This window comes from Narcine bancroftii, chromosome 4 (assembly GCF_036971445.1).
Source record: "Narcine bancroftii isolate sNarBan1 chromosome 4, sNarBan1.hap1, whole genome shotgun sequence".
Classification (NCBI taxonomy): Eukaryota; Metazoa; Chordata; class Chondrichthyes; order Torpediniformes; family Narcinidae; genus Narcine; species Narcine bancroftii.
The window spans coordinates 126694896-126709365 of record NC_091472.1 but is presented as its reverse complement, the minus strand read 5'-3'; the positions used below and the strand labels follow the sequence as shown (position 1 = coordinate 126709365).

General features: G+C 47.2%; 1 protein-coding gene across 1 annotated transcript in view; it reads right to left on the bottom strand.

The window, feature by feature from the left end:
- The window catches only part of LOC138759952 (rabphilin-3A-like), a 156356-nt gene that overhangs the window by 49033 nt on the left and 92853 nt on the right, over positions 1–14470 (bottom strand). Inside the window, exon 7 of the mRNA XM_069930426.1 lies at positions 2140–2307. Coding sequence (XP_069786527.1) covers positions 2140–2307 — 168 coding nt within the window. The remainder of the gene's footprint in view (positions 1–2139; positions 2308–14470) is intronic.

Genomic DNA, 14470 nt, shown 5'->3' with positions numbered 1-14470 from the left:
GGAGAGTGTTAATAAATGTGCTAATAAAATGTTGGTAAAATATTTCTTAAAAAGGTATAGATTGTGGGGGTTTAGTTTAGGTCACACTTCACAATTAGATATCTCAGTTTACATTCCACAAGAGACATTAACTTTTTACAAAATATATCTCATTTAAAATGCAAGAGTTATGCCTAAGAGTGGACTCCATGTCTGCCATTGACTTTACAGAAACCATGAAGAGTACCTGTGAAGACTTCACAAGTAGGTGTAATTGGATTAACATTGTAGAATTGAAATGGACTATTGTCTTTAAAGCAGTGGTTCTCAACCTTTTTCTTTCCACTCACATATCACTTTAAGTATTCCCTGTGCTCTGTGATTAGTAAGGGATTGCTTGAACTGGTATGTGGGTGGAAAGAAAAAGTTTGAAAACAACTGTTTTAATTGTACCTAATTGACTTGTTAAGTGCACGGCTTCATAACTTCAAAGAAAATGTGGCAATGACAAGCAAAATATTTCAGTAACAATTGGGTCGAGAGCAGTGATTCTCAACCTTCCCTTCCCACTCACATATCACCTTAAGCAATCCCAAAGGGCACCGATGGCATAGGGATTACTTAGACTGGTGTATGAGTGGAAAGAAAAAGGCTGAGAACCACTGCTTTAAAGACAACATGTCCAGGCTCAGACACTGATAAATCTTTTCTTGCTAAACTGGTGCCAGCAATCCATATTTGTGGTTGAAGTCTGCTGCTCTAAGAGGGGTCATGTGGTTTAGTGTGTGTGAGAGAGGGAGAGAGAGAGAGAGAGAAAAAGAGAAAGACTTTACTGTAGCCAGTTTGCGGTGAAGTCTGCAAAATTGGGAGACTTGGTAAAGTCTCTATTTGAAGACGGGTTTTGAGTTCCAAATTCAGCCTATTCTAAACCCTTGAGGTCAATTACAAAATGATTTGTGGCTGGTCGTTGTGTTTCTCCTAAAATAGGGGAAAAAGATGAACTCCATGTGGTCACCTGAAAGAAGAGGTTATCTTTTGGGAAAAACCCACGAGGGGGCAGGTTTCTCTGGGAAGATACTGAAATGGCTGACTGAATGAGATTAGTTCGTGTGTGTCCAATGACTATCTCTCTGAGCGGTAACAATTTAAGTTAAAGCGTCAGAGTCTGGTGAAGATCATAAATGTTAAATTCTGTGCACAGTGTGGAAAATTGCCTGATAGCAGTGAACTTGGACAGTGAAACAAAGAACTTTCTTGAACACGTAAACAATACCTGCAAATGCACCTAGAATTAGAAGGGGGTTGTTGATACTAATAAATTAAATAGTGATCTTATTATTATGTTTGAAGGAAATGATAAACATTTTTGTTTAAGTAACCATTGTCTTGGTGAATTTCTATTGCTGCTAGATTTTAGAGTCCTCTGGGCTCATAACACAATTTCAGAAAGCCTGCCTCTCCTGTCAGTTGAAGGGTTATCGGGAGACAGTTCACTCATTGCAGGGAATCCAGCCTCTGACCTGCTCTCATATCCACAGTATTATTCAATTGGTCAGTTGAGTTTCTGGTCAATGGTGAGCCCAGAATATTGATAATGTGGTATTTAGCCATGGTAATGTTACTGATTATCAAGCATAGGTGGTTTGACTCTCTTACTGGAAATAGTCAGTGCTTTCCCCTTTAGTGATGTGAATGTTATTTGTCACATTTGCCCATGGTCTTGTCATACGTTGGCATGGGCTGCTTCTTTGGCTAGGATTTGTTGGGTGATGAATTGTTAATAGAATTGAACTTCAGATGGAAGAAAGGTCATTAAGGAAAAGTAGAAGATGGTTGGGGCTGAGACACTCCTGCAACAATATTTTGAGCTCGAATGGTTGACCTCCAATAATTAAAGCAACTTCATTCATGTGAGATATCACTCCAGCTGACAGTGTTGTTGTCCTTGTGATGCCTGTTGACCAGTTTTACCAGAGCATCCTGATATTCAGCCCAGTGTTGTTTTGGCATTAAGGGCAGTCATTCTCACCTCACTTCTGAAATTTAGCTTTTTAGTCCATGTTTGGTCCAAAGTTGGGATGAGCAATAAGGAATGGGTGTTGTCACTAACATGCAGATCCAAAAAAAAAGGAATATATTAAAAAAGAAAGAGGAACTGACCTGCTGGGCTCCTGCTGCTGTCGCCCTCCACATCACCACTATATCCATCCTGACTCTCACCTTCTCTATAGTCACTGCCTGCCACCATTCGTGGTTCTGGTGGTCGGCGTCCTGAAGAAGTGTGGCTGGGAGGACCCTGGCCTGCGGGCCCAGCATTACCCTCGGTGCCTGAGAAAGAACAGAGAGCCCATTAGATCTCCAGTGAGCATAGGAAGATGCAGAACCTAATGTGGCCGGAGGGATACTCCCTCCAAGAGGGCTGCCCTGCAGGCAAGGAGGGTGGGGAAGGAGGCAATCTCGCTAAGCATGACTGTCTCTCACTCAGGGCCTTCCCATTTGAACTATGCACCTGTGCAAATCACTCGTGTAGTTTTGTCCAACATCTCGAGTACCTTTGCACTGAAACTTCAAGAGATCTGGACTATTCAATGTCTACCTGTTAATAAATATGAAATGAAAAAACTATTCTCATTACTACTGGACTGAGGGAAAACCCTATATGACCCAGTCTACCAATGTGGTTGCAATCTTAAGCAGATCCTCAGACTAGGGGCATTTTAGGATGGACAATAAATGGTGGAAGTTGCCAGTGATGTCTATATCTGTGAAAGAATGAACGGCAAGCTGCCCACTCATTTCTGGAAGTAAGTTTACAGATAAAGAAACACTCTCCATCAATCAGAATGGTTAATCACAGCTCCTAGTTTAATTCTTCTCCCTATGCCCACCCTGATCAGTCTGTTCTCAGCTTCCTCCACTGCCAGATTGAGGCCAAATGCTAACTCAAGGAACTTCATATTCCCCTTGGGTAGTCTTCAACCAAATGGCATAAACAATGAATACACTAATTCCAAGTAACCTGCACCTCTTCTGTGCCTTTCTCTCTCGTTCTCTATCATCTCCTCCTTTCCAGCCCCACCTCATCCCCTTTCCCTCACCTGGTTCCAATATGGCCATCACTCATACACTTCACCCAGTGGATCCCCTTACTGTGCTATTCCCACTTGTCCATCATCCCTGCCTTATCTGGTTTCACTCATTAACTTTCTTTCTTATCTGATTCCATAATATGAGCTGGTAGAGGAAATGATAGAGGCAGGTACAATTTTAACATTCAAAAGACATTTAGATAGGGATGTAGATAGGAAAGGTTAATACAGTTAATACAGTTTGTATGTGTATGGTTGGCCTGCTCCTTGTATCTGTGGCTCCTTCCCCCTTGATTCCCTTAGTAAAGGCAGCAACGCCATAACCCCTCCCGCAGACCAAGCAACATGAGACGTGCCTTCTGCATGTGGTAATAAACAGCTATCAGTCAGGTGACTTCATATCTTTGGAGTTATTAACAGCACCTCAATTTTATTTCCATAAATCTTTTGCAATGGACAAGTTGCTGAGACCAGAGAGACTGGAAATCGACCCATGATCTCTGGAAGCATCTGACAAGTTCGAACTCTGGCTACACTGCTTCAACGTGTTTCTGCAGGCCTCCACCGTGATCATCCAATCTGACGCAATCAAGTGGCACTTACTGCTCTCACGGGTCGGGCACAGTGTTTACCTGATGGTCAGAGATCGCCAGACATTTACCGAAGCAATAGACATTCTGAAAGGCCAGTATTTGGCCCAGGTGAATGAAGTCTACGGCAGACACATCCAAGCCATGTGTAAGCAGCAAACCTGGAGAATCGATTGATGATTACCTTCAGGTCCTGCAAGGCCTCAGACGGGTCTGCAGCTGCAAAGTCAGATTGGTTTACACTCGCCAGTGACTGCTAGAACAGGGTGAGCTGAAACTGCAGAAAGCCATCCAACTAGCTAAAACACTGGAAGTAGCCCCCACCTCCTCCCCCCGCAGTTTCTCAACAGATAACGTGGGCACCGCCATCTTGGGATGTAGGATCACCCCACGTCCCAACGACTACAGCCGCCGCTGCCGGCGAGCACTCAAAGTGCTACTTTTGCGGCCAGCAAAAGCACCCCAGGAAGCACTGCACGGCAAAGGACATGGTCTGTTCCTGCTGTGGGAAGAAGGAACATTACACAAAGGTATGCAGATGCAAGCAATATTTAATCCGCGCAGTGCTGCATGCGGGCAGTGGAAGCTGCCACCATCTTGGATGACGTCACTTCTGACAAACAACAGCACTGCATGCGTGCCATGGGGGCTGCCACCTTACCAGACCACAAGCCAGTACAGTGGATCAGACAGTGATATTATTCTGGTTTCAATCATGCTTGACCAAAGCAGCCCTCATCAGCTTGCCAGGTCAATGATGGGCATAGAGGTAAATGGGTGCAAGACAAGCTGCCTGTTCAAAAGCAGGAGCATGGAGAGCTTCATCACCCTGATATGATGCAGTGTTACTCCCTCGTGGCAAGACCAATGAATTACAGGGTCTCCATGGCCTCTAAGTCCCATTCGGCAGAGATCCACAGCAGCTATGAAGTGACACTGATCATGCCCAGGGCAGAGTACAAAAATTTTAAAATGCTTGTGATGCCACAGCTCTGCATGCCCATACTATTGGGGTTGGATTTTCAGTGCCAGCTCAAGAGCATCACCATGAAATATGACAGGCCCCATCCTCCCCTCACAGTCTGCAACCAACAGTTTCTAAACTCCTGTCTGAACGAGTCCAACCAGCAAACCGCTCACTGGACACAACCTGCGGGTTCTCCACCCTCCAGATTTCACCCCCATCCCCGTTCACCAACCTCACCCCCAACTGTAAACCTGTCGCCAACAAGAACAGGTGATACAGTGCTGGGGACAAGGCCTTTATCAAATCAGAGGTGAGATGGCTCCTGACTGAGGGGAATCAGTGAACCCAGTACAGCCCCTGGAGAGCTCAGGTAGTGGTGGTTAAGAGTGGGGAAAGACACCAAACGGTTATCGACTACAGTCAGACCATTAACTGGACAAGTACCCCCCCTCCTCAAAACCAAATCGCCCAATATTGGGTACTTTCCACCATTGACTTATAGTTGGCATACCATCAGCTCCCAGTCTGCCCAGAGGACCACCAGTCCACTGCATTCAAAGCGGATAGCCACCTCTGCCACTTTCTGAGGGTCCCCTTTGGGGTCACCAATGGAGTCTGTCTTCCAGAGGGAGATGGACCGAATGGTGGACTAGCATGGGCTGCTGGCCACATTCCCCTACCTCGACAATGTCACTATCTGTGGCCACGATCTGCAGGACCATGATACTAATCTCCAGATAACCAAAAGCCTAACTTCACCTACAACAAAGATAAATATGTATTCTGCACATCACGCCTGGCTAAACTCAGCTGTGTCGTGGAGAATGGAGTTATTAGCTCCGATCCCGACTTCCCCACAGCCTCAAGGCCCTGAAAATGTGCCTGGGATTTTTCTCCTATTATGCCAAGTGGGGCCCCAACTATCCAGATAAGTCTTGCCCCTCGTAAAAGCCACCTCCTTTCCCCTGTTGGCAGAGGGCTGTAAGGCCTTCAGCCACATCAAAGGTGATACTGCCAAGGCTGCAATGCATGCTGTAGATGATTCCACCCATTCCAGATGGAGAACAATGCGTCCGACTTTGCCCTGGCCGCCACACTTAACCAGGCGGGTAGACTCGTAGCATTTCCCCCGCACACCCTCCAAGGCCCCGAGATCCAGCACTCCTCCGTCGAGGAAGTGACCCAGGCCATCGTTGAGGTGGAACGGAACTGGAGGCATTATCTTACCGGCAAACAATTTACCCTGCTGACTGACCAATGTGCAGCTGTCATCATGTTCAATAACAAGCAGTGAGGTAAAAATCAAGAAAGACAAGATTCTGAGGTGGAGAACTGAACTCTCCACCTACAACTATGATATCTTGTATCGGCCCTCAAAGCTCAACGAGCCTTCGGCTGCCCTGTCCTGAGGAACTGCGCCACAGCAGATAGACCATTTACAATCCCTCCACAACGACCTCTGCCACCCCAGAGTCAACAGGTTCTTTCATTTTGTCAAAACCCACAACTTCCCCTATTCAGTTGAGGACATCAGGACCATGATCAGAAACTGCCAGGTCCGTGCGGAGTTGAAATCACACTTCTACCAGCCAGTTAGGTTGCACCTGATTAAAGCCACCCGCCCCTTTGAGCTCCTGAGCATGGATTTCAAGGGGCCCCTGCCCTTTTGGAACTGCAATGTGTACTTCCTCAACATCATTGATTTCCATTTGCTATTCCCTGCCCGGACATGACCGCTGCCAATGTCATTAAAGCCTTGCGCAACCTCTTCACCCTGTTCACATATCCCTGCTATATTCATAGCGACTGGGAGTCCCCCTTCATGAGTGTTGAACTGCACCAATATCTGATGGCCAGAGGTACTGCCACAAGCAGGACCACCAGCTACAACCCCCGAAGAAATAGCCAGATGGAAAGAGAAAACGAACCATCTGGAAAGTCATCCTCCCAGCCCTGAGGTCAAAAGGCCTGCCTGTCTTCCATTGGCAAGAGGATCTCCCCGAAGTGCTCCACACACCACGAAATCAGATCCCTTCTGGGCACCTCCATCAATGCCACCCCATATGAAATGTTATTTTCTTTCCCAAATGTTATCCACATTAGGGACCACGCTGCCATTCTGGTTGATGTCCTCAGGGCCATTCCTGCACCAGAAGCATGTGAGAAGCCTTAATTCCGAACCAGTGGTTGAGAGGATCCACCTCCTCAATGCCAACCACCAGATGGGTGCAAGGACACAGTGTCCGTCCAGGACCTGGCACATGCATGGCTGACCAACCAGCACATCCACCCCCATGATCATCCACCACATACCACGTCGGCAGACATCCCACCCACCGACAACAACCAGACCATCCAAGAGTCAACAGCTGAGCCACAGCTGGTGCTACAATGGTCACAATGGCAGACAAGACCACTGGACAGACTGAACCTGTGATGGACATGAATCCACTTCACCTTGCTGGACTTTTTAAAAAAAAGTGGGGGTGAATATGGTGGAACCACTGTTAATACTGTTTGTATGTATATGTCTGGCCCACTCCTTGCTGATTGTACCTGTGGCTCCTCCCCCTCATTTACCCCCTAATAAAGGTAGCCATACCCCTCCCCTAGAACAAGCTCAGGTCTCAGGTCAGCAACATGAGACAAGCTTTTATTCCCACAAACTGAAGGCACATCAGTCAAGTAACTTCTAATCTTTGGAGTTATTGATAGTGCAGCCGTTCCATTACTGTCACATAATGCTACATTTAGAATGTAACATACATGAAATTCTTTAACTTTTTCTTCCACAAGGAAGACAGAGAGTCACCACTTTTTCATAGGAACCTACAGCACCTGGTGCTCCTAGGTGGTCTCCCCTCCAAGTACAGACCAGTCCTGAGCCTGCTTAGCTTTCGAGATCAGAAAATCTCAGATGTATTCAGGCTATTAGGTGTTGTAGAAGGACATTGGGTGCAGGGAAATGGGACTAGCTTTGGTAGTCAACATGGTTGGCATGGACAAGTTGTGCAAAAGGCCCTGTTTCTGTGTTGTCAAACCTCGTGACTCTAATTGTGAAACTGATTCCTAAACCCAGGACACCATTCAGCCCCTAATCACCCTTCATTCGATGTGCAACATCCCCATCAGACATCTCTCATCTTCATCCAGCACACAATCCATAGCCCATGATGAAACATTCAAAGGAAAGGTTGGATCACTCTTATGCAGAGGAATATTGCTGGGAGAAGCTCACATGTAGTGCATACATTGCCCTCAGTGCATTTCCAATTTAACCTATCATTTGAAGATCTAAATAATGTCTCAACAACTTATAACATTTCAATCATTACACAAAAGCAGGTTGTTATATATAAAGCAGCTATTAGTGCCAGATAATGCCTCTTAACTCTTGAGTCACATTTATCAATCCTCTTAAATGCAAATACAGGCACTATATTTTACATTCTGTACAATTTCATCTATGCAAATTTATTCTCTACAGCAACAATGTAAAATCTATTTCATCTGGGTTTGCAGATTCATTCATTTCAATTCCCTATAACTGTGCCATAAGCAAATATGTACTTATTAAAGTTTCTTTGGACGTAATTTGTTGACGATACCATCAACAAATACTCAAATACCAAATGCATATCGTTACCTTAAATGTTGTCACTACTTGTGCAATTTAAACTTCCTCTCAGGCTAATAAAAATGCATGCAGTATTCTATTATCTTCATTCTCCATTTGTTTAGATATATCAGGGTTAGGTTATACTGGATCCGATTCAAACTTAAAAGTCTTTCTCATTTCAGGCCTACCCTCAACCAAACTTTCTGCCTCCTCCAGCAATTTCTTCTTCTTTCTCCCCCTCCATTACCACGGAGGTCGGGGCCATCCAACTGTGGGTGCGAACTCCCCCCACCCCACCAGCCCAGAGTTGCTAGGCTGGGGGAGGTTGGGTCCCCCCGCAGCTTGGGCTAGTTCAAATGTTTTGCACATGCGTCTTCTTGTTCTGGGGAGGATCGCTGTTGGTCGCCAGTGCCATCTTGCGTAGCGGTACACAAGGTCAGCGTCGGTGCTGTATGTGTCCTACCCATGGATGATCACTGGGGCCGGGGTGGATCCGAAATCAACGCCGGAGGCACCATTTGTACAGCAGGCTGTATTTCTTCCACAGTTCCTGGCTGTTTAATTCCGATTTTTTTTTCACCATTTGTGCTTTAATCTTCCTCATAGCTGCAGAATACAAGTCTTCAGCAATATTTTTAACAGTTTCAAGTTTTTTAAAAAAAGTTGTAAAATTGGTTTTGAATAGTTCTGCCGGGGGAAGTGTTTTTCTACATCTTCTTCCCATGCCATCAAGCCACACCCAGCTAAAGTTGTTTTGTGGAAGAAAGGTTCTAAGTTTGCTTTCCGTTATCTCGCTGTGTTAAAGGATTTTTATAGGGATTATCAGGCTCAGTTTTTTGATCACAATATGATTATGTGCACTGACTGGCCCGCCCTCTGGATGTCTTCCTGTCCTCGATTCCTCCCTGGTCCTGCCCATGTGACCCTGGGCCAAGGTAGAGTCCCCTCTCCTTCCCACTCATTTTCCTAGTCTGGACCCAAGCCATCAGTGTCTGGTACAATATAGCCTATTGTTACCTTCAGCCTTTTATATGTGTCATTATTGGGGCTACAGATAACACTCAGCAATTTATTGTACTAGATTTTGGAGGTCTCCGTTAATGGATAAGTTGCTGCGCCCAGAACGGCTGGAAGTAGACTCCCAAGTGCGCATCGGTGCTCTTTGAACATTGTATGAACTGCCTTAACAACTTCCTCAACGCTGCTGCTGAGGTGGTCGACTCCAATGAGAAGTTAAAAATCCTTCAGGCACGAGTCGGCCAGAGGGCCTTACTGACCATCCAAGGCAGTGCGACCTACAACAAGGTGATGGCTGAGCTGTGGGCGCTGTATAAGCCTAAAGTGAACATGGTTTACTCCCGTTACCTGCTGGCGTCTGGAAAACAACAGCCTGGTGAGTCCACTGAAGAGTTCGTCCGGTCCCTGGTCACACTGGGAAAAGACTGTCTGGGGGATCCCATGGCCACGATTTCGCTGACCCAGTGCAAGAAAGAGCTGAATCAAGATGCCTAAGTGTCGGGGTTGAGGTCGGATTATATCTGACAATGAGTCCTCGAGGAGGACCTGCTCCCACTCAAAAGGGCTATCGACTTGATCAGGATTTGGACTCGGCCCAGCACCACTCGGTGTCGATTATGGGTAGAAGCGGGCCATCTACATATGTTCCACCACGAGGGTTGTCGACCTGGAACTCAGCATTGGGTGTTACCGACCCGATCGTGGCTGCAATAACGCCGTCTGCATTGTCGAGATGCAACATCTGCGGGCAGTCCAGGTATGTGAGACGCCTCTGCCCTGCGAGGAGGGATATGTGTTCAGGCTGTGGGAAGAAGGACCATTACCAAAAGGTCTGCAGGTCCCGACCGCAGCGTGCGTTCCAGAGAAGCTTCCGGTGCTGACCGCGTGCGCGGTGAGGGGAGCGCCATCTTACCGGCCACCGTTCCCAACCTCAGCATCTCAGCCTACTGCTCCAATGGTGTCACTTCCAACTGCCACAACTCCACTTCCGCTTTCTTCTCCATCGAATGCTGTGTGTTCAAATGTGGAGGTCACCATCTTGGGCAGGCCTCCCCAATGACAAAGAAATGCCTGTCCTAGCATTGGTGACGCTGAACCAAGCCAGCCCTCACCCAATCTCGAACTCCATGATGCAGATCAAGATGAATGGGCATAAAATGAACTGTCTTTTTGATAACGGCAGCACGGAAAGTTTCGTGCACCCCAACGTGGTCCAGAGACTTTCACTCCCGGTTAGACTGATGACAGCGAGAGATCAACAGACTAGTATCTGTGGGCATTGTGTAGTGTCGCTGACGGTGGGGGGGTGGAATGTTATAATGACTTTCTATTGTTGATTATGCCTCACCTCTGCGCGCCGATCCTCCTGGGCCTTGACTTTCAAAGCCAGTTCAGGAGTGCGACAATGGTCCCCAACCACCGCTGACCCCCAGCTTTCGGACGCCCATCCCCAACCGGATGCCCAGTCCACAAAACCATCCTGTGGTCTCAGCACTCAGTCTCCAGCACTGTCCTGTGGTCTCACCACCTTATAGGTGACCCCTCCCCGTCACTGTTCGCAAACCTCATCCCGAATTGCAAACCAATCGCCACCAAGAGTAGGCGGAGCTATAGTACGGAGTACTATAGTACGGAGGACATGCAATTCATCTGGGCTGAGGTTCAGCGACTCCTGGCGGAGGGGATCATAGCCCCTAACATCAGTCCCTGGAAGGCGCAGGTCCTCGTGGTTAGAGGGACAGGCAAGACCAGGATAGTAATTGATTACAGTTAGACTATCAACCGCTTCACCCAGTTGGACGCATATCCGCTACCCCGGATAGCCAACTTGGTCAATAAAGTCGCAAAGTACTGAGTTTTTTTCGACCACTGACCTCGTCGGCTTACCATCAACTTCCCCTCTGTCCAAGCGATCGAATCTACACAGGATTCGAGGTCGACGGAAAACTTTTCCACTTCCTGCGGGTACCCTTTGGTGTTACTAACGGTGTTTCTGCCTTTCAGGACCGGATGGTGGAAGAGCACAAGCTGAGAGCGACATTCCCCTACCTCAACAATGTTACCATCTGCAGCCATAACCAGCAGGACCACGACGCAAATCTTGCAAAGTTCTTGCGTACAGGCAAGTCCCTCAACTTGACATACAGCAAGGACAAGTGCGTGTTTAACACGGAGCGCCTGGCCCTTCTTGGATGCGATGTGGCACATGGTGTCATTGCCCCAACCCTGAACGCATGGAGCTCCCTGTCCCAAAGACCCTGAAGGCATTAAAGAGGTGCCTGGGCTTGTTTTCCTATTACACACAATGGGTGCCCAACTACACCAATAAGGCCCACCCCCTAATTCGATTAACTACCTTCCCATTATCGGCGGAAGCCCAAGCTGCTTTTAACAAAATTTGAGGAGACATCGCAAAGGCCACGATGCATGCTGTGGATGAATCCATCCCTTTTCAGGTGGTAAGCGATGTCTCCGATTTTGCATTGGCCGCTACACTAAACCAGGCAGGCAGGCAGCAATTTTTCCCGCACCCTTTATGGTCCCGAACTCCTGTACTTCTCCATTGAGAAGGAGGCACAAGCTTTCGCTGAGGTGGTGCGCCACTGAGGACACTACCTAGCCGGTAAGAGGTTTATCCTGTTGACTGACCAGAGGGTAGTGGCCTTCATGTTCAGTGTTAAACAGCGGGGTAAGATCAAGAATGACAAGATTCTGAGGTGGAAGATTGAATTGTCCACCTACACATATGATATCTTGTACTGGCTGGGTAAGCTCAATGATCCCCTGGATGCCCTATCCCGAGGGACGTGTGCCAGCACGCATCTCGACCATCTCCAGACCCTGCACGATAATCTGTGCCACCCCGGAGTCACGAGGTTGTACCATTTTGTTAAGACACTGAACCTCCTGTACTCTGTCGAGGATGTCCGGTCCACGACCTGACGCTGCCAGATCTGTGCCGAGTGTAAGCTTCAGTTCTACCGGCCAGAGAAAGAACACCTCATCAAGGCCACCCGCCCTTTCGAATAACTCAGTGTCGACTTCAAGGGCCCCCTCCCAACCACAAATAGGAACGCCTACTATCTGACGGTGGTGGACGAAATCTCTAGGTTCCCCTTTGCAATTCCTTGCCTGGATATGACATCAGCTAGTTATTAAGGCCCTGCACAGCATCTTCACCCTGTTCGGGTACCCCAATTATATTCATAGTGACTGGGGGACCTTGTTCATGAGTGAGGAGATGCAACAGTACTTCCTGTCCAGAGGTATAGCCACCAGCAGGACCACCAGCTATAACCCCAGAGGTAATGGCCAGGTGGAAAGGGAGAACGGCACTGTCTGGAAGGCAGTGTTCCAGGCCCTTAGATCCAAAAATATGTCAGTCTCCAGTTGGCAGGACGTCTTGTCTGAGGCTCTCCACGCCGTTTGTGCACTACCACTAACACCACCCCGCGTGAACACCTCTTTGCTTTCCCTAGGAGGTCGGCGAATGGTTTATCCATCCCTCCCTGGTTGACAACCCCAGGCTGCTTCAGAAGCACGACAGGGACCATAAGACAGACCCACCGGTTGAAGCAGTGCACCTCATACATGCAAACCCTCAATACGCATTTGTGAGGTGCCCGGATGGCCATGAGGTCACTGTGCCAATACGAGACCTGGCAAGGGCCGGAGATCCTGAGACTGCCTTGCCGGCCACGCCACGAATCCGATCGTGCTGCATCAGAGCACAAACATGGAGTCCGAGCTGCCTGCCTTGCCGCTGGATGCCCAGGCTTCTACCCCCGTGAAGCAGCGGAGGACTCCCCCCCACATCACCCCGGGACTCCCCCACCAGCACCCTGACCCTGACGGTTTCTGGAGCGGACTCTCCTCCAGAGGAGTGCCGCACAGACACGACGGTTCCCCGGTGGTCCAGCAGGAGGAGGTCGCCTCTGTGGCTAAACCTCTAGCCAGTGTGGGCATCCGCTTCTCCCGCCCCCTTTTGTGATAATTATTGATATTGCTACTGCTATTATTGTTGTTACTGTTAATAACCCCCGGTTTTTCCGGTGGGTTCCATTTTAAAAAAAAGAAGGGGTGAATGTGGTAATATGATTATGTGCACTGGCTGTCCCGCCTCCGGTACCTTCCTGTCCTTGACTCCTCCCTGGTCCTGCCCATGTGACCCCAGGCCATAAAGGTCAAGTCCCCTCTCCTTCCCACTCATTTTCCTAGCCTGGACCCGGGCCAGCAGTCTCAAGCACAATAAAGCCTATCGTTCCCCTCATCCTTTTGTCTGTCATTATTGGGGCTACAGATAGCGCCCAACAATACTGAAGCTCTTACCTTTGCTAATTCTTTACCTGTTAATAAGCAGGGTCAAGATCAGTTTCCTCAACAATCTGTGGTGGTTTCGAGAGGAAAGAATGGGAAACAAAAGAAGGAGACGCAACAGTTGATCGACATCGACATTGATGATGATCAAGTTAACCGTGAATTAAAAGTGGTTTACCATACTTGATTTGATTGTATTATTTTTTGCTGTTTGTTCAGTTCGGGGAGGTGGGGGCAGTGGTTCAACTGGCAATTCTTCCAAAGTCGTTGGCCACTTTGTGGCATTGGTCACTCTCCTGTAGTTGAGCGGGGGTACTACACTGATATTGTAGTTTTTATTTTTGGTGTTTGTTATGAGCTATGGGAGATGCTTCGCCATTGTAGGGGGTATATATAATTTGTTATGGCTAATTTAAATTTTGCTACTTTAAAATTAATGAGCTTAATAATTTGATTAAAAGAAAGATTATTAGGGTATATTAAAAAAACTGCAAATTGATATTGCATTTCTGCAAGAGACTCATTCAACTGAAAAAGAACATCAAAAGTTGAAAAGAGATTGGGTTGGGCATGTTATAGCATTTTAATTCTAAAGCAAGGAGTGTTGCCATTTTAATTCATAAAAAGTTATTTTTTTACATTGGATTTAGTGTTTGAAGCTGTTGGTAGGTTGCTGATTGTTAATTGTAGAATTTTTTCAGAGGCTTGGACTTTAATGAATGATTACGCTCCTAATATAGATGATGAATGTTTTATGGCGGATGCCTTTTTGATTTAAATCAAGCTTATGATAAAGTATTGGTTGGTGGTGACTTTAATTGTTGTTTGGATTCCTTGTTGGATAAATCTCTAAAATCGGTAGTTAAAATGAAGATGGCTAAATAGTTAATCC